The sequence below is a fragment of the Vanacampus margaritifer genome, chromosome 2, assembly GCF_051991255.1.
Source record: "Vanacampus margaritifer isolate UIUO_Vmar chromosome 2, RoL_Vmar_1.0, whole genome shotgun sequence".
NCBI classification, from domain to species: domain Eukaryota; kingdom Metazoa; phylum Chordata; class Actinopteri; order Syngnathiformes; family Syngnathidae; genus Vanacampus; species Vanacampus margaritifer.
In genome coordinates this window covers 18,310,600-18,331,444 of record NC_135433.1, presented here as the reverse complement: position 1 = coordinate 18,331,444, position 20,845 = coordinate 18,310,600, and the positions used below count along the sequence as shown (strand labels likewise).

General features: G+C 39.6%; 1 protein-coding gene across 1 annotated transcript in view; it reads right to left on the bottom strand.

Annotated features, from left to right (window-relative positions):
* The window catches only part of abca3b (ATP-binding cassette, sub-family A (ABC1), member 3b), a 44,708-nt gene that overhangs the window by 3,868 nt on the left and 19,995 nt on the right, over positions 1 to 20,845 (bottom strand). The window contains exons 11-30 of the mRNA XM_077557111.1: positions 19,793 to 19,939; positions 19,573 to 19,702; positions 18,211 to 18,365; positions 15,618 to 15,773; positions 15,324 to 15,534; positions 15,073 to 15,223; positions 14,894 to 14,992; positions 12,033 to 12,231; positions 11,651 to 11,957; positions 9,528 to 9,801; positions 9,018 to 9,222; positions 8,727 to 8,946; positions 7,592 to 7,750; positions 7,290 to 7,462; positions 5,124 to 5,258; positions 4,800 to 4,994; positions 2,924 to 3,111; positions 1,569 to 1,739; positions 322 to 518; positions 161 to 234 (exon numbers count right to left, since the gene is read on the bottom strand). Of these exons, the coding sequence (XP_077413237.1) occupies positions 161 to 234; positions 322 to 518; positions 1,569 to 1,739; positions 2,924 to 3,111; positions 4,800 to 4,994; positions 5,124 to 5,258; positions 7,290 to 7,462; positions 7,592 to 7,750; positions 8,727 to 8,946; positions 9,018 to 9,222; positions 9,528 to 9,801; positions 11,651 to 11,957; positions 12,033 to 12,231; positions 14,894 to 14,992; positions 15,073 to 15,223; positions 15,324 to 15,534; positions 15,618 to 15,773; positions 18,211 to 18,365; positions 19,573 to 19,702; positions 19,793 to 19,939 (3,546 nt within the window). The remainder of the gene's footprint in view (positions 1 to 160; positions 235 to 321; positions 519 to 1,568; positions 1,740 to 2,923; positions 3,112 to 4,799; positions 4,995 to 5,123; positions 5,259 to 7,289; positions 7,463 to 7,591; positions 7,751 to 8,726; positions 8,947 to 9,017; positions 9,223 to 9,527; positions 9,802 to 11,650; positions 11,958 to 12,032; positions 12,232 to 14,893; positions 14,993 to 15,072; positions 15,224 to 15,323; positions 15,535 to 15,617; positions 15,774 to 18,210; positions 18,366 to 19,572; positions 19,703 to 19,792; positions 19,940 to 20,845) is intronic.

Here is a 20,845-nt window from a genome sequence, read left to right as displayed (position 1 = left end):
AGAGTGGCGTTAAAGGAACTTAAACTAATTTTGACACCCCTAATACAGACACATACCACTACATGAAAAATAGCTTGCACTGTCTAATGTTTGTATTGCATCTCATCAATTTAAGGGTCTCCAACCAAAGTTGAAGTGCACATTTCACCGTTGACAATACCTGTGCCCACGTTAGTGTCTTGTCCGTCAAATGATAGTGGACCATTCCCTGGTGTTCATCCTTCATTTGGCTTCCTGAAAGACAAGACAAATCACTGCTGAATCTGTGAAGCCAGTCAATATGAAATGAGAACCAAGTCAAGTCCATTTCTGTTCACATACCTGGAAAGGTGCTTTCGATGAAGTCTTTAAAAAGCTTCAGGTCGCTGTCCTCCAACTCGGCCTCTATGTGCACTTTAGCCAGCAGCGTGTAGCCGCTGCCGAACTTGCTCTTCAGGTGCTGCGGACTCCCGAGGCACTTGAACTGCCCGTTGACCATCACGGCCAATCTGGTGCACAGCGCCTCGCATTCTTCCATACTGGGGGTGGTCAGATGCATGACAACCATTCAACGCTGGATTACTAAAATATTACAGAGTCTGTAGATTATTTTGAGTCCCTGCATATTAGAATGTATTTAATATATATATTTTTTTATTTGTGTATTTCATAAACTAATAGGTTAATTAATTAATTATACATAATAAAATAAAATTAAGGTTACATATATTGTAAATTGAATATAATTCCATTCGGTCTATTCAAAATGGGTTAATCAATTTGAAATTCTTCAATCATAAATACAATTTCAAAAATGATTGTGAAATTGAACTAGCTTGACATATTTTACACATTATTGCTGTCAGGCGGGAAACCTCGTACGCCCAATATTTTTTCATGATTCAATATTATTGGTACGTCCGTCCCCACGTCATTGTTTTTTTTAAGCATTATTAATCAACAACCAAGTGTTAAAAGCAAATCTATTAACTTTCTTGAACGCTTAACCATCTAAGAAGTGCCTAAGAAAACTTCCACCTTTCCCCCTCATTCTGCATTACGTCACCTCAAGATTGAAAGTCTAAATATATTTTAGAGCAAAAATAGTTAGGTTAGATACATTTGAGTGGGCCCATTTCAGATTAATCGTTGCCTATCAAACTGCTTAGTACTCTCATTGATATTATTTTAGCACTCATGGCTCGGCTCGAAGACCATTGAGAAAGGGTTTGGGAAGAGGATGCAGCAGTTCGCTTTTGTGAAGTATTTAAGGCTTTTTGTCTGCTTGATAAAATACATAGATTAGACAGATTAGATAGCTAGCGTCTAGCTAGCTAGACGGACGGACATAGACAGCTAGCTAGACGGACGGACATAGACAGCTAGCTAGCTAGCTAGCTGGCTGGACGGACATAGACAGCTAGCTAGCTAGCTAGCTGGCCGTCCGGCGACGGACCGACCGACCAACGGACGGACCGACGGACAGACAGACAGACAGATAGATAGATCAAACATCTAATATGGCCCTCAAGCACAAAAGTTTTCCCACCCCTGGTGTAGCACGAGTACAACCTCAGAGTCTGACTCACCTATGAGAAGTGATGATGACGGCCTTGCCGGACTCTCGTGTGCGCGTCACAGCGTCCCACAGCAGCCTCCTGGCCACAGGATCCATCCCGGTGGAGGGCTCATCCAGGAAGATAACCGGAGGCCCACCAATGAGAGCCATGCCGGCGCTGAGCTTCCTTTTGTTGCCACCGCTGCGTGTGCATAGTGGCGATTAGACACATTATCAAGTGCTGCATTAGATCCTTGCGATTTGTTCAGATAGCGTTTTTGAAAATGTATTTAATTGTGGCCAAACTAGACCTGGGTGATGACTTGATTTTTTAGATTATTTAGAGTTTATTCAGGACATTTTCTTTTAGAGGCTTTCATAATTCCAAACGTGTCTTTCCTGACACAGCTGCAAAAAGAGAGGAGCCAGGTGACAATAGCACAGTCAGTTGAAACTAGTCCTCGAGTAATTTGAGTACCTCAATACAAAAAAATGCTCAATTTTTTTTTTATCAATTTTTTTTTTCAGGATATGAGAATACCAAAAATATTTGATAACTACAGCCCGAAAAGTAACATTGATTTCAACTCAGAAGCAAACAACATGAGCCGATACATTGAGTTTTCTTTATGACAATAAGGAAACCCGCTGGATTGCAATCACGGGGTCAATCACGCTGCACTTGATTTCAGTGATTTATTGCTTCCAAGCCACAAATATTTTTGGAGATGCACAGATCGACCTTTAGTGGTGCTTAAGCACCTGTTCTTTTGCTCTAGATCATGGGTGTCCAAGCTCGGTCCTGGAGGGCCGGTGTCCTGCAGGTTTTGGAGGTTTCCCTGCTCCAACGCACCTGTTTCAATCAACAGGATTGTTATCAGGCTTAGTAGAGCTTGCTGATGAGCTTCAGCTGTGTTGGAGGAGAGAAATATCCAAAACCTGCGGGACTACCGGCCCCCGAGGACCGAGTTTGGACACCACTGCTCTAGATTGAGATATTTGTACATTGTTTCTTTTAATAGAATCGGTTAGATGATTTACATTTATCGATACATTTTACGGTAGAATGTTTTATGAATATTTTTTGGAGGGTTGCGGAGTAACCCCTTTTCAAGTTACAAGCAGTTGTTTGGGTTTCTTCTTCTTATTATTTTTTTGCTTTGTGTTTCAGAGGTAAAATGTAGGGTATGAGCATGTTCCAGATACTCTTGTTTAAAATAATGCCATTGTCATTAGATTTCTCCAAGTACCAAAGGATTAAAAGAAAACTATTAAAATCAGAAATAGGAATTTTAAGAAAAAAGTCTGGGACTTTATTTGAAAGCCATTACTTCCAGCCCTTGGTCAAACTTTGAATTGTCTAGAAAAACTGACATTTTGGCTCACCTGTAGCTGCGCACTAGTTTATCCGCGTGTGGTTCCAACAGCAGAGACCTCAGCACGTTCTCCACGCAACCCGACACATACTTCTCAGGTATTCCTCGGAGCCTGGCGTACATGCTCAGGGTTTCTCTGCCCGTCATATGGTCCAACACGGCGTCAAACTGAGGACAATATCCAATGCGCTGTTGCACCTGTGAAACAAGAGACAAATGCCTTCTACTGTATATTCTATATTTAAATTACAGTAATTTCTGGATTATAAGACGCTACTTTTGTCACTTGCATTCGACCCTGCGGCTAATACAAAGGTGCGGCTTATCCATCAGATCACAAGGGGGCGCACTATAAAGGGAGCGCAAGAGTGTCAGGAAGAGCAAAACAAACCAAGTGAGCCCAAATACAGTAGGAGAGACAGAACAAGAGCGAGACAATTCACACCCTCATTATGGAAAAGAAAGTAGCGGGAAGACGGTGGGGTAACACCTGCGGCTTACAGTCGGGTGCGGCTTATACGTGTAGTATTCCCCAAATTTAGCTAGCACGGCTTATAGTCAGGTGCGCCTTGTAGTCCAGAAATTACTTTATGGTTGAATTTTATGTGCATCAATAAAATGGTCTCAGAATCGTTCATCTATCTAGCTATTTGGTTAGCTACTTATACTGAAAATTCTAAAACTAGCTCAGATGCTACATCTTAATTGTTAAATATTATGGCTAGCTAGTCAGGGGTGTATTCAGACCTGCCCTGTTTGGTCCGCTTTAAACAGACCAGAGTTCGTTTCCCACGCTGATCCGGACCTTTTGTGCAGGTCTGAATACACACAAATGAATGCTGGTGCGAACCAAACAAGCAGACCGAGACCCACTTTTTGAGGTGGTCTCGGTACGCTTCCAAACGCACTCGGTGCGGGTTGCTTCGCAGTCTGAATAAAAACCACGGCTGATCCGCTCCAACTGCAGGACATATGCGCCTTTTTGGGCTTAACAAGCCACCGTAGCCAAGCATCGCAGGGGGGAAACATTGCCCGGTAGTGAATATTGTGCTAAATTCATTCATAATCATCCGTATGCTGCGGTCAGCGCACGCGCAGCGCAACTGCTCCTCCGGTTACTGCACACAATCGATGAAGCGTTCCAAAATTTGAAACCTTCGCAAACATTCGCAGAACCTCCGTTGAATGAGCTACTCTTGATGCTCGTAAATATCTTGCATCTAATAACGCCACAAGTATGCAGAGCAGTAATGCAGCACGTCGGAATTTCATGTTTTCCTCTAATTCCGGGTTTGGTTATGCTTTCATCCCTCGTTATTTTTGTCCAATGGGAGCACAGATCGTCACGCGGGTCCATGTGGTTATGCAATATAGTCCACTTGCAAAAAGCACAGTGTGAATAAGAACCACACCAAACGAAAAATTGACTTTTCTGGTCTGAATACACCCTGTTACACACATTTGAACTGATTGGTTTATCTTGTTAGCAAATGCTAAAGCTAGTCAAGGTATCTTCCTTGCAAAGTTAAAAATTCAGAGCGAGTTAACTTACATTCTACCTATTTATCTGTCTATTGTTTTGGCTGGCTTGCTGAAGCTAAAGCTAGCCATGGGTATGAAATTTTTTTAAAACATTGAATAAAAAACTAAATGGTAAAAATCCTTGAGTTATTGAAGCCCCCCTCTATAATTGCCTACAGATGCCACTGGATAGCGACAAAGCACTACTTTGATTTAAATAAAGCGCGATTCAACTCACATCAACATCATTTCTTGGAACCAAGATGCCACTAAATGATAATTTACTTTTAATACTTTGGCCTGTGCCGTGGTTCACTTTATCCCAACTCTTACAAGGGACATCCACCTGAACTTAAGACACTTACCTTCTTTATGTCTCTCAAGATGCTGTATCCGTCAATGTAGGCGTCCCCAGAGGTCACGCTCTCATCGCCGGTCAGCATCTTGAAGGTGGTGGTCTTTCCTGCGCCGTTGAAGCCCAGCAGGCCAAAACACTCCCCTTTACCCACGGCCAAAGACAGGCGGTCCACAGCGAGAAGGGGCTGTCCGCTGCTGTACACCTGAACAGAAAGACAAATCCCATATTGCTGTAGTGTATATACGTACAGTGTTCAGTAGCTATTATCTAGCCACATAAACACATTCCAATTCACACATATGAATGAGGCATGAAAGCCAGGGTTGCAAACCTTGCTGAGCTCATGTAGAATAAGGGGGCTCCCGACCATGGACTCCACCATGGGCTGGCACTCAAGAACCCGCTTCCTCTCGTCTGCTACGTCTCTGTCCTCTGGAAGCAGCGCTGCATCTCCTATAAAAGATAACTGACGCACAAAAGAGGATTACAGTAAACCATCGACAAGTCACAAATCCTCATAGGTTCAAATATGAATGGAGACAACTCGGAACATTTTAGTGCTTAAACATTTTTGCTATTCATGGCTGTCTCACAAATAGCAGGGGTTTACTGTACCTACTGTAAATAAAAAGTGCATGACCTAATACAGGCGTCTGCAACCTGCGGCTCTGGAGTTAGAGTTTATTTTGGTAACAAAAACTAAACTAAAATATATTTGTCACACATTTTTCACCAGATGAAAACAGTACCAGACTAGACTAAAACCCTCATTAATAAAAATAATAATAACTGGGACTAAATCAGTATGCATTTTCGTCGACTAATGAAGACAAGATGAAAATGTAAAAATTGACTAAATTCTATAGACATTTTAGTTCATGAAAAAAGACGAGACAAAAATTAAACGATTTTGTAAAAATTGTGTGTCATGTGACACACTGACACACCCCCTTTCAAATCTGCAGCTAGTGATTGCAACATGCACAAACACATGGGACAGACAGGAGGTGGATTCACGGGGAAAGGTTTAAAAAAAAATGTTTTATATATGTATATATAGATATATAGTAATAACGTAACAGTAATCCAACAGCTATATCGTTCCAACAACGTTAATCCGACCACTAAATAATGTTGGCTAATTTACTAGCCTGTAGCATGGAGCCATAGAAGCCACTTGTTGATATACAGTACTGTAATTTTGTGTGCAAAGTTGTTTTTCATTTAAAAAGATGAGAGAAATTTTATGTTAAATAGTTTTAGAACATTATCTGCTGACAATAAAAATATACGGGGGTAAAATGATTGACCCGACTAAAACATTGACAGTTTTTGTTGACTAGAACTAGACGAAATAAAATTATGTTTTCTTGGACTACAATAAAGACTAAAATGCTAGATTTATAATTACCAAAAAGTTGACTAAATAAAAACGGGATGAGGTTGGCGAGCTATGATAAAAACTACCAAGCGTGATTGAACCTGTGCTAAAACTGAAACAAAATTTAAAAATGTCTGATAAAATTAACACTATCTATATGTTTCTCTCTAGTCCCTCTCCTGTGGCTCCCTGTGGATCTACATGATTTTTAGATAAATAATCTTTAAATGTACTTAAATAAAAAATTAATAATAAATATTTAAAAAATGTCAGACAAAATTTTTAAGTTGTCAGATAAAGAGACACGAAGGGTAGATGATTTTTTTTTTAAATACCTAAAAATGCAAAAAGAAAAAGAAAAAAAAGTGACCATGTCCAAAAAGGAAGAGGAAAAGAAGACAATTACCATAAATTGTCCATGAAATTGCCCCAAAAAATGTCAGAAAATTGATTTAAGAAAAGGGTGGAAAGAAAATGTTCTAAAACAACCATAACATGTCCAAAAATTTAAAAAAGAAATCCCGAAAATTACCATAAAATGTACACAAAAAAGTCAGAAATTGGTAGCAAAAAAGGCAGAAAAAATGTCCAAGAAAAAAGCGGAAAATTACTACAATATTCTCGCGATTGGCTGGCAACCGGTTCAGGGCGTACCTCCGCCTACTGCCCGAAGCTGGCTGGGATAGGCTCCAGCACCACGCGACCCTTGTGAAGAATAAGCGGTTAAGAAAATGGATGGATGGATTGATATGACCATAAAATTCTCAATGTCAGCAATTTGACAAAAAGGCAGAAAATCTAAATGTATAAAAAACAAAGCATGACAAAAACAAAACAAAAACTAAAAATTGAGGAAAAAAGGTAATAGAAAACAAATCTCTACGTATTGGATGCTGCATATTCTTTCTGTTCTGGTGCAGCTTTAATGAGCACTTGGGCCCTCAGTACATTAGACTAACACTAACACACTGTTTCCTTCATCATAATATTCAAATGTTTTGCAGCTCCAGAAAGATTTTTTTGTTATCTAATTGGCCTAAAATGGCTCTTTTGACAGGAAAGATTGCTGAGCCCTGACCTAAGAGAAAAGCAGTGCTTTTCTCCAACAATCGCTACCTGTTTTCGCCTTCTGCACAGGGAGGAGAGGAGTCGTCGGAGAGAGCGGACACACTGCAGCTCGATGACGAACAGCAGAGCGATGAAGACGACGCCTTGTATCGAGAAGGCCACCAGGAAGCGGCCCACGCCAGGCTCAGACATGGAGAAGTAGTTGGGTTGGTACTTGATATCTAACATGACAGAAAATGGAAGCAGAAATGTTTACATGACCAATACTGTGCCGTGAAAAAATGTTTGCCCATTTCTCAGAATCATAAGTGATTAAGTAAAGTGATTAAAAAACTTCTTTAAGAACGTACTTAAGACCTTGCAGAGGGCCTGTGTGAGTGGGCTGGATGTGCAAAATGAGATGAATTCGTAGTTCTGGTAAAACTGGGAGAAGGACATTCCCAGACAATAGTTTGGGAAGATCAGGAACACCTTATCCAGTAAATGGGACAAGTTCTGCAGGTGCAACTCTGGGGGAAAATAAAAGGGAAATTCATTTCTGTATGTTTTACGCTCGTTACACCTCAATCCGCACTGCAAAAACTAAAATTTTAAGTATGATATAATTTCTTAAATTTAACCTAAATTTGTTTATTTTGATTTGACTTAAGTTATTTTTACTTAAAATGAAATTGTCCGGCAAGATGATTGTACTTATTTTAAGATACTTATTACTTAATTATCTTATTTGATCAAGCAGTCTCATTGAGTGTAAACAGCCAGTATAAAAGTACTGTGAGTATTAAACAAGCATTACCCACATTTTAAGATGACAACTAACCAACATCAAAGGCCCTGAACTGGGGTTTCATAAGTTTTCTTATTTTAAGATTTTGCATAATCTAGTAATAAGATAAATGGGAAAACATACAAGTATGAAAACAGACGAGTGTAATATGGTACATTTTGTTATATTTACTAAGCTAATTTTTCCTTGTTTCAGTACTAGCTCAGCGGTCTAGTGGTTAGAGTGCCTACCCTCAGACTTCAAGGTTGTGGGTTCAATTCCTAGCTAGGTCATGACACTCAGGCTAAGTTATCCAAATGTTTAAAAAAATACTCATGTATTTTAAGAAAATAGTTCCATTTATTACAGCTTGAAAAAAGTCGACATTACTTGTTTTTAGTCTGAAAATACTATTTTCAAGACAGCAGTGGTTGGTATGGGCTTAGTATTATTTTCTTATTTTTCAAAATCTTACAGGTGAATCTAAGTAAAATGTTCTTGTTCTGTTGGCAGATAATTTTGCTTATTTGAAGTTATAAATTTTCTTATTTGACTATATTTTTTTCTTACATTTTCTACAGTACTTTTTGCAGGGCGAACTTTGATGCAAATGATATTGCTCTCTGATTTTCCAAAATAACAATTGCAAATGACACTCAGCATACATTTCAAGCAGTAATTGATTGTGTAATTTAATATTAAAAAAGTCCCTCTCTCACCTGGGATGGTCATGATGGTGACGGCCAGGAAGGTGGCGGTGCCGGAAATCATGTTGAAGATGGTGAGGCGGGTGTAAGCGGTGGCGGCGGAGGTGAAGAGGAAGCTGAGCAGGTACATGAGCGGCACCACGGCCCAGCCGTACAGCAGCAGCATCAGCAGCACGTCCACCAGGCGGTTGTCCTTTATGAAGGCGTCCACGCTGAAGGCCTGGAACACTATCTGCCAGAGAAGAATAACGGTAATGCAAAGTCCAAACGTGAGTATTAGTCAAAAGTCTGTCCATTACTAACCAACATGAACAGGCACGGCAACAGGAAGTTGACCAGGTCCCACAGCAGCGCCGAAAACCAAAAGTTGGACAAGTAGACACCGCTGACTTTCTGCACGTGCTTGGACTTGATGGCCGATTCGGTGACGAGCAAAAGTGCAAAGGTGCTGGACAGAGAGGCCATCCCATACATCAGGTTGATGGCGATGATAAAGCCCGTCTTTCCCCTTCGGAAAAAAAAGGTGACGATTAGCAGGAGGTTGCCCAAGGAAGGACATGGAAAATTACTATAACTTATTTATTGCTGGAACGTTATAGCCGTTGGATTAATTTTATGTTCAGAGGTGGCAAATCCAGGTCCAGAAACTGAAAACCCTGCCACAGTTTGGCTTTAGCCCCTGGTGCTAGCTAGCTAGCATTTAAACGAGCACCATGGGAGCTAGCTAGGGAGCTAGCTAACTAGCACAACAATTTTTCAGTTATGTCTCATTGGACAAAGTGTGGACCGGCGTCCCGCAGTCAATTCACATACTCTGTGAGCTGGCTCTGGGCGGCCTCGGACAGGTTGCGTGGCATTGGGTAGTTTCCGGCGTGAATGGAAGCGTTGGGCCCGGCGAGGAATCTGAACAGAGCGTTATCCACCATCATGAGAGCCGTGGCGGGCGTGTGGTAACCCTCGTTGTTGAAGTACGCCGTCGCCTCGGCAAAGTGCTTGCTGCTGCCGCGGAAAGCAGCGCCCACCACGCAGCGCTCGTTAAAGCTGCCGCCCTCTTCCTCCGCCTGGGTCAGGATGTAATCGGTGAAGTCTGAGAGGAGAGGAGGGAATGAAAAAATAGTCGGACTTGTGCTTTGTTGACTTGTGTTTAATATGTCGCACTTGTTTGAGTGAAAGTGTTCATTATATTAACATTTCTTGACAATAACATTCTATATGTGACCACACTAGTCCAAATATGACATTTAGATTAATATTACATTTGTGAAATATGAGTTATGAAGCAAAATCCAGCCATTTTTATCCATCTCAGGGTGTGGCCATTTTGCTACTTGCTGTCGACTGAAGATGACATCAGAGTTGCTCAGGGCTCAGGCAACGACCAATCATAGTTCACCTGTTTTCTAAAGCTGAGCTGTGATTGGTTGTTACCTCTGAGACCTGAGTAACTGTGATGTAATTTTCACTTGACAGCAAGTAGCAAAATGGCCGACCCCTTAGATGGATAAAAACTGCTGGATTTTGATGTAAAATACTCATATTCCACGAACTAGTGTTAATTTAGTCAACGAAAACTAAACAAAAATAATTTCGGCAACACACATTCTTCACCGTACGAAAACTTGACTAGACTAACATCATTAATAAACAATAACTGGTAATAAAATCAGTATGCATTTTTGTCGACTAATGAAGACAAGATGAAAATGTACTTCACGTAATAAGAACTGGACTAAAATCTATGGACAGTTTAGTTCATCAACAAAAACGAGATGAAAATGATATGATTTTGTAAAATCTTGTCTCTGCTAATTTGTCACTGTGACACATCCTGTGATACACAGTGACACGCCCCCTTTCAAATCCGCAACTACCAAGTGCAACATGCACAATCACGTGGGACAGACAGGAGGTGGACTCACGGTGAAAGGCTGAGAAAAAAAGAAGTCATTTATAGTTATAACGTAACCAGAGGTGGCAAATACATGTCCAGAGAGCAAAAACCTTGCCACAGTTTGGCTTTAATCCTTATCGCTAATTGCTTCAGTTGTCGTGCTAGTTAGCTAGCTCCCTAGCTAGCTCCCATGGTGCTCGTTTACCCGCTAGCTAGCTAGTTAGCACCAAGTGCTAAAGCCAAACTGTGGCAGGGCTTTTATTTTCTGGACCTGGATTTGCCACCTCTGAACATAAAATTAATTCAACGGCTATAACGTTCCAGCAATAATGTTAATCCGACCGCTAACTAATGCTGGCTAATTTACTAGCTCGTAGCATGGAGCCATAGTCGCCACTTGTTGATATACTGTAATTGTGTGTCAAGTTGTTTTTCATCAAAAAGTTAAGAGAAAATTTAATGTGAAATAGTTTTAGATCCGAAATGTTAATTTTTTTTTATCCAGGAGCAAAATAATTATTCAGACTTAAACTAGACTGAAACGTTGACAGTTTTTTGTTAAATAAAACTAGATTGATAAAATTATGTTTTCTTGGACTAAAATAAAGACTAAAATGCTAGATTTATAGTAAACTAAAAATGGACTGAATAAAAACGGGATGAGATTGACTAACTATGATAAAAACTAACAATAAAAAAAAAAAAGGCGGATAAAATTAACACTACCACGAACGCAATATTCACCAGAATACCGTATTTAGACTGGTGGAGCCGCATAGAACATATTGTCGAGAATTTTTGGGGAGGGGTTGACTTTTACTTTACTTTTATAAGACAGAAAATATTTATGTACAGTATAATAAATCTGATATTGTTTATTGCAATACAGAATAACTTATTGCTTCTGTTTGCGAAAAAAACATATGGGAAGACGATCTTGAAAAAAAGAAATACATCGCAATTGGGATGACATTATTTTTCTAAATCATTCAGCCCTTCTGTGCCCGCAGTTAAACTAAGCTCATGTTGTTTTCACAACGCTCACCCGTGATGTTAACGAGCTGGCCGTACTGCGCGAGGAGCTGCGAGCCGTAAACGTCGGCCAGCTCGGAGGCCAAAGCGCCCGCCCCTGACTGCAGAGCGATGGGAACCCGGGTGGGGCCGTAACGACGCAGCTCCAGTCCCAGCTGAGAGGCGTTCTTGTGGTTGGGAAGGGTGCGTGCCACCACTAACGCCAGAACGGTGAACACCAAGGGGATGAGAAACTGGGCCACCATCACCTTCCAGTTTCTCCAGCTGTACAGCGCCCTCTTCAGGAACATGGCGTAAAATTGCTGCAGATAAAGTCTCGCCTGATGGAGGAGGGGCAAACAAACAGCTTTCGTTGAAAACGCTCAACCAAAGTACTTTGATTGAAGTCATCTCACCCCTGTGTTGAGTTTGATGTTGGAGCAGTCCTCGGAGATGAGAGTCCCGCTGTCGGTGAAGTCGGTGACGTCGGTCATACCACTGATGCTGCTGGCGTCGTCCGTGGTCCAGTCGTGCGAGCGTCGTTCATGCTGGTACTGCAGGGCAGGCAGTTGGATTGCTTGGATGTCCAAACTGGAGTCCACCAATTTCCCCACTCTGAACACACAAAAGAACAAGCTGTGAATACAAATCTTTTTCTTTTTTTTTTCTTTTAGGGGGGCTTTGGATAATGATGCTGATAATGAAGTATGATGGGATGTATTTAGACTATGTGAAGCAGCATGTGGCTGTTCCAAGCAATTGCTAACAATTTGAGGCTATAGCTAAAGAGGCAGATAGCAAGAAATAGAAAGAAAGAGAGGGAATAAATGATGAAGTGATAGAGAGAGTTGCGTTGACTTTTTTGGAGCAATTTCCATCGCTAGGCAACCTCCTACTAATCATCAATCGTTTTCAGGAAAACAGATAAATGAACTACACAGTATTATAGAAAATCCTCCCACAGCAGATGCATTTGGAACTCAAATGGCGAGCTGTATATAGTCTGTGTGTACACAATAAAGTAAAAGGACCATTTCCGTTCCTATTATTTTCTCCCTCAAGGAGCAAAACAGATGGTCACGTTTGACATTGGACATTTATTACACACGCGCACACAGCCACTGATGCTTTCCCAGCTGGACTTGCGGATAATAAGGCTAGAATGGGAAAACAGCACTGCAGCGGCACCAATTATAATGTTACATACTGCTAGCTGAAGCAGCACGCGATGTTAGCTCACCACTGTCAATTATTGCCATAGATACTCGCAGGCACTACATGGGAAGCAGAACTAAGCAGTGTGAAGCAAAACACACAGGGAAATAATGAGTGGATTTTTTTTTTAGAAATAGCAACTGCTTTGTTCTTTACTGGTACAACTATGGTAGGGCCAGTATCAGATTCTGACAATACTGAATTACAATTACAGCTGTATATTGTTTTGTTTTTTTATGTTTGGGGAATTAAAAAACATTTTTCTATTGAACATAATCTATTTTTAGACTATTGTCACATTCAAATTCATGTTAAATCAGAGTCAATAAAAGGAATGTCAGCCTACTAGAGCTTCTTAATGTTATTTGGGGATCAGAGGCACTTGATAAACAATGATTTAATAAAAGTAATTTAATTGAAAAAGTCATATTCAAGTAATAATTTAAGTTTAGGATGAGTTATTTCTGACTTATGACATGTCGTTGTGGGAAAAACTTGAAGAGTGACGTTGCTCACGAAGACGACATCACACAAATAGACTAATTTGATTGGCCGGCCACTTTCTCTTTCAAGAAAGTGGGTGTGGCTTGCCAGGCTAGCGCATATGCACAACAATATTAGCTCAGTTGTTGTTTTTTATCACCCTTCTTAAAATGATTAAACTTTTTTTTGATTTACTTAATAGTACAGTTTATAGGTCACGTTATTGATGGACAAAGTCTTGGAATCATCTTGATCTCATTTTTTATTTTGAACAAGGGGTTGTAGGCTTTTAATATCCACTGAGCACAGGATCTTCAAAAAAAAAAAACGTGGCAAATGGCCCTTGGGCCGTAGTTTGAACTATTACGACAGGCCAGGGGTGATGGGACATTAATGTGATTTCCTTGAAATGCCATAGAAGTGATTATTTGAAAATGTGAACACTAGCAATGATGGATAGCACAAAGTCTTACATATCAATATTATTTGTTTCCATATTTTGGTGAGAAATTATTAACTTATCAGCTCATCCAGGGTTATTTTAGTTAAATAAAACTAACAAAAAACTAAAAGTAAAATTAAAAAAAACTACTTCGTTAACGAAATAAAATAAACGAAAATGCTTTTTAAAAAAACGAAAACTAACAAACTACATTTTATGTTTACAAAACTAACTAAAACTAACTATAATTATAGCGAAAATGTCATTTGTTTTAGTCTTTGGTAATTAATTTAATGCATGAACTTTTGGGGATGATTTTAAGTAGATTTATTTCACCACAATAAGGACATTTGAAAGTGTCACACAGAAGTGATGTCATCTAGGAGCAGCCAATAGAAAAGCATCTTCAGATGACGTCGCTCCGAGGCGACAACGAAATGCAACGCGAGGTAAAAAATTAACTACTTTTCTCATTTTACCATGCCGTTTATTAAATATTACGCACAAGCAGAGGTGAAAAATCCAGGTCCAGAAAGTAAAAACCCTGCCACAGTTTGGCTTTAACCCCAGGTGCTATCTAGCTAGCTAGCTAGTTCCCATGGTGCTTGTTTACTTGCTAGGGAGCTAGCTAGCTAGCTAGCATAAATGGCTAAGGCCAAACTGTGGCAGGGTTTTTACTTTCTGGACCTGGATTTGCCACATCTGCGCTTAAGTAATACACATTAAAAAATAATAATAATAAAATAATAATAATAATACTGGAACTAACTAAAATTAAACTAAAAATAAGCATTTTTAAATAACTAAAACAAATAAAAACTAACTTAAAATGAAATAAAAACCAACTAAAATGAAAATTTTAAAACTATAATAACCCTGGTCTCATCACATAAATGAATAGCAAACATTATTAGGCAATTTGAGATGATTTGTTATTTCAGAAGTGTGACTCTGTGTGACTCTGAACGAAATTAAGTTGCAGTTCTACTTCATTTGCCCTCATCTGAACTTTTAAATGTTAAACTGTTGAGTGTTTCGCAATTTTTTTGCCCAACTTGTTGTTCGCATATGATGGTAGCCCTTCGCATTAATCAGTACCCAAGTAGTTCTAGACAATTTTGTAAATGTAATTCCGACCTGAGAAACACCTCCTCCATTGTGGTGACAGATGCTCCGTAGCTAGCGATGCCCAGCTCTTCTCTGTTCATCTCCAGCTCAGCAAAGAGCAGCTCAAACCTGGGGGGGGGGGGGAGCAAAACCCCATATTAGAGTATTGTGATATTCAGATATTCAAATGCATGATCGGCATGACCAACCTGCTGGTGCTTTCTTTCGGGAGGATGTAAGACAGCTCGGCCCCTGCGCTGCTTTCCAGCGTGGCGTTGGGAACGTACATGTGAACGAGGCGGGTGATCTCGGCTACGTTGCAGAGAGCCTCTTTGACTATCACCATGTGGTAGCCGGCACCTGGGGAGCACACCAATACTGTATTTAATTAAACCCATCCATTTTCGATGGGGCTTGTTCTCAGTAGGTTGGTGGGAGAGCTGCATCCAATAGTTCTGACCGTATTTGTTCTTGAGGAAAAGAGGCGACCCGCAGCACTGCAGCTCCCCCCCAGCCATGATGGCGATGCGGTCGCCGAGCAGGTCGGCCTCGTCCATGAAGTGCGTGGTGAGCAGGATGGTGCGGCCGCTCTTCTCGCCCTGCAGAAGATCCCACGTGGCGCGTCGGGCCGACGGGTCCATACCGGACGTGGGCTCGTCCAACATCACCACCTGGATCACAAAAAGTGGAATTCAATTTGGATCAACGGATGGAAAAAAACACACACGAGTGGAAGTAGTGATTGATTCCTAACCTTGGAGTCGCCGATGAGGGCGATGCCAATGGACAGTTTTCTCCTCATGCCACCTGAAAGTGTCTTAGAGCGAGCATTTCGCTTGTCTTCAAGGTGGAGGATGCAAATGATTCTGTCCACCTCCTCTGGAATCTTGTCTTTGGAGAATCCTTTCAGCTGAATCACACACAGCACATTGAGCCCATCCTTTTAAACCAGGGACTTCCCAAACAGTCTCTGATGTTAACGCCAAAACACGTGACTAGCGAATCCGATGAATCCACATCAAGCTGTAATTCTCATCAGGCAATGGTAAAGTCGACACATTGACTAATCGGTTCAACTCCTCCCAAAGAGCCCCTAATAATACTCATGCCAATTAACTCATTCACTCCCAGCCATTTTCACTGAAGCAATCCCCTTCGCTCCCAGCTGTTTAACTGGACTTTGACTGATTTTGCAAGGCCCACAGAATATTGTGTACTATTGCTATAAAAACATGGACCTACCAAAAGAAAGATTATAGTCTCTTCTTTCATCAGGAAAAAAAAAAGTCTGTATCTGTTTCTGTTTTGCAGCAATTAGCACTAGAATATAGCTAAGTTTCATCATTATTCACAAATCTGTTTAAAACAGTGGGGAAAGAGCTTTTTTTTGGAAGATGGCCCTGGTTGATCTCTTATACTCTGCTGCCACGTGCTGGCCGTTTCTAGTAATACTACCATTGCTTCAACCATTCTCTTTAGTTCAGAGGCTGCATCAAAGCCTTCTAAAAAAATAAAAATAAAATAAACACAAACATAAATACGTCTTTGGGAGCATGGTAATATTTAACTCATTCACTGCAATAAATTAATAAAAAAATGATTATTAAAAATTAGGGGCGACAGGCAATTAAAATTGTAATCGTAATTAATCGCACGACTTCACTAGTTTATTCATGATTAATCACAAATTTTGTATCTGTCCTAAATGTACAATCAAAAAAAATTCTAGGTTTTCATACTCTGGTTAACAAAAGTGGGGAAAAAATGTTAAACTAATAGAAATAGTCCTAAATGAATTTAAAAAAAAAAAGTTAAAAAAAAGTTTAAAAGCTTAAAAAAACACAATGCAAAATAGTTTTGTACTTTTTTTTCATAGCCTCAATGCCCAGTAGTGTAGAAAATTAGTGTCAATTAACTCATTCACTGCCATTGACGGCTATAGATGTCAAAAATTTATTTGAACTATTTCTATTAGTTAAACATTTTTTTCCCACTTTTGTTGACAAGAGTATGAAAACCTAGAATTTTCTTATTTTATTAGAACAGAAATAAAATTTGTGATTAATCGTGAGTTAACTAGTGAAGTCAAATTAATTTTTGACGTTCATAACTGTTAATGGCAGTGAATGACAGGTGATTAGAATTTTTAATCGTAATTAATCGAGTGACTAGTTGACTCACGATTAATCACAAATTGCATGTTTGTTCTAAATGTACAATAAAAATTTTTTTTCTAGGTTTTCATACTCTTGTTAATAAAAGTGGGAAAAACAGTTAAACTAATAGAAATAGTTAAAATGAATTTTTGACGTTTATAGCAGTTAACTCTTTGACTGCCAGACGTTTTCAGAAAAGGGATGCCGTGGGTGCCAGCCGATTTAAGCATTTTTGACTGATCTTTCAAGGTCCACAGAAAATTATGTGTTTGGACTATGGAAACACACATACTACCAAATGAAAGATTGGACTCTCATCTTTCATCAGAAAAAAAAGTTTGTTTCTACCTTATTCCGTTTTTCAGTAATCAACAATAGAAAATGGTTAGTTTCACCTCTGTTTTGAAAAAAAAACGTCTTTTAACGTCTTTGGCACTCCTCCATAGGATTTTACTAAACGTTATTTAACGTTTTTGGCAGTCAAAGAGTTAAAGACAGGGAATTAATTTTAAAAAATGTATAAAAATTTTGGGGCGTCAGGCAATTAAAATTTCAATCGTAATTAATTGCATGACTTCACTAGTTAACTCACGATTAACTCATTCACTGGCATTGACTGCTGAAGATGTCAAAAATTAATTTGAACTATTTCTATTAGTTTAACATTTTGTCCACTTTTGTTAACAAGAGTATAAAATCCTATAATTTTTTGATTGTACATTTATAACAGATATAAAATTTGTGATTAATCGAGAGTTAACTAGTGAAGTCATGCGATTAATTACGATTAAAAAATGTAATCACCCAATGCCCCTAATTTTAGATTAAAGTTTCAATCGTAATTAATTGCATGACTTCACTAGTTAACTCACGATTAATCCCAAATTTTATATCTGTTCTAAATGTACAATAAAAACAATTCTAGGTTTTCTTACTCTTGTTAACAAAAGTGGGGGAAAAATGTTAAATAGAAATTGCTAAAATGAATTTTTGATGTTTATAGCCGTCAATGGCAGTGAATGGGTTAAAATAGAATGTATTTATAGGTTTTTGGGAGCAAATGAGTTAAAACCAAACTACTACCTCAAATGTTATGGGAATGAAAATGTTTATTCCTGATTTAAGAAAAAAGTCATAACGTGACAATCAATCAATGTCATGAGAATAGAATTAGAGTATTAGTGTGAGCACCTGCGCATAGAAAAGGAGGTGCTCCCTCACGGTCAGATTATCAAACAGAACGTCGTGCTGGGGACAGAGTCCGAGACTGCGTCGGACCAGAGCCATGTCCTGACAGATGTCGTATCCGTTGATGTAGGCCCTCCCGCTGGTTGGGGGGAACAGTCCTGTGGACACAAAGAGAGCAGGGTCACTAAAAGCTCTCCTTTTCTACTTATTATCCTGTGTCGCTGAAATTTGGTTAATACATTACTAAAACCTGGAAGAGGAGTGAAGCAGCATCTTCTACGAAGAAACGGTGTGGTTGGAAAAAACTACAATGCCAGGGCTTATTTTAGCCGTAAAAATAAAAACATCTTGACATCAGAGAGGAAGACAAACTCATTCGGATTGAAGAGCTCCAAAGCCTTCAAATAAAGAAACTCATCAGTGAGGCTAATGGATGCACTAGAAACTGAAAATGTGGTAGGATGAGGTCATATTGACCCTATTCTAGGATAGATGGGTGCATTAGAGATAAAAGACAGGCTTACGAAGTGATGTTGACATCACTCTGATTGCCTAGGTTGAACCCCCATTTATTGTGGAGGATATGTTCCAGACCTACTGGGGAAAAAAAAACGAAAAAAAGAAAACCCAACATACAACACATATTTGAACCTAAACACACTTAAAGGTATACACTGAGTTAATGTATTTGACCTGCCCCCCAAAAAATCATAAAATGTCCCTCATGTGAAAGCATTACAGTAAGCATGCAGTGAACCACTACACATTTGTCGTTTTTGTGCTCAAGTCAAAGCAATAAAATGATTACTATGCCGAAATCCGGTAGAATCTTGGTGTTGTTGTTAGGTTACCCTGTTCTTAGTGTTTTTCCACCCAGGTTTGAGATCCAAAGTCAAACTTATGTTTTGCTTTGCCCCTGAAATTTTGCCTGTATTCACTAACATTTATTGCTATGATTTTAGCTTAATGAATTAATAGTGTCTGTGTGAGGTGCTAGTGTGCATATTTTTTTGGAGTGCCCGTGCCTGATATCATGCTAGTTTGGGCTAGCGTGTTGTTTAAGCTAGTGCTCCTATTGACGGGGCCTCATGTGGCGGTGGTTTGTTTGTGTTAAGTAATTTAACTACTGAATACAGTTATTTATGTAACCTGGGATGATGATATGTGTACATGCTACATGCACGACATTAGTGCTTTATAATCCTCTCTGTTTTAAGTGCTTGGCCACCATCTTGTGGCAGCTACAGGATACGTATTTAAAGAGACGTTTGGGCTATTGTGGGTGAAGCCATTGAGATCATGTTGTGACAACGCATATGTTTATGAAACGTCACGTGTTTGAAGCATGTCGAAGCAAGTGGTCACCTGTCAACATGGACAGCGTGGTGGTCTTGCCGGCACCGTTGTGTCCTAACAGCACCGTGATCTGCCCCTCGAACATGTTCAGCGTGAGATCCCGCACGGCCTTGCGGGTTTTGCCGCCCACTCGGAACTCCTGCCACGGAACGAGAACAATTTCTAGACAACAGATATTTCACTTTGTCAAAAAAATAAATACATCTAAATTGCTGTCTACTATGCTTGCCTTGGCAAGGTGCTTTATTTTAATCCCGGAGACGACTCCGTTCGGCTCCTCCTCTATAAACTCTCCTTTCAGAGCCTTTTCAGCGTCTTCCTCTTCCTCCTTCTCGTTCACCAGAGCCATGCGAGGGCTGCTGCACCAATAGGAAGGCTGCACGTGGAAAAGATGAGTATGCACTCAGGAGGTGGCAAATAAAATATAATGAACAAAACTCATTAGCTCGCATTCCATTCATTATGGATGAAAACAAGTCATTTGCAAGGCCATGATGTCATAAAAATCCCTCCATACCGTGGAAATGGGTGTCTTAATTTAAATTGCAAAGGATTATCTAGGTGCTTATAGATTTTTTTTTAACTGTAATGATTTGTGCAGGCTATTCAGATCTTAATCAAATGTGACAACTAAGAGTGGGCGATATGGGCTCAAAATTATATCAGAATTGTCTGGAAATTTTTTTGATTATATTTTCAATGTAAAACCATTTTACAGTAATTGCTGCTTGCAGGGAGCAGCAATTGTGAATCCTAAATCTACCAAATCTACATTTACCAAAATGACATATGGACTGAAGTGTTCTTTAGTGGAATAAGCGGTGAGAGATAAACGCAATTTACCAAATTTTGAAAAGCTAATTTTTCATGCTGCACGGTCAAATAGAAGCTAGTAGGTCTGCTTCACAGTCAGGAGTGCTGACTTAGATCTAAACAGAACCCAGAGTGTTCCATTCCACTCCCGTGGACATGAGAGTGACGACATCTGTAGAAATGTTTCAATCTCAACATAATCTGGATTTCGGCCTGTGTTATTGTTGCTTCTCCTCTCTCCTACCAACTTGTACAATACACTGAAGTGGAATGGACTAGCTCATAGGTCTGCAGCCTGTGGCTCTTTAGTCCCTTTCTTCTGGCTCTTTGTGGATCTCAAAAACAATTAGTAAAAATTTATATTTTTTTTACATTTTTATTTTTATTACATAAAATATTCATTTAATGAAATAATGATTTACATTTTAAAAAATTGTTTATTTAATATTCAAAAAAAGGTCAGAGTCAG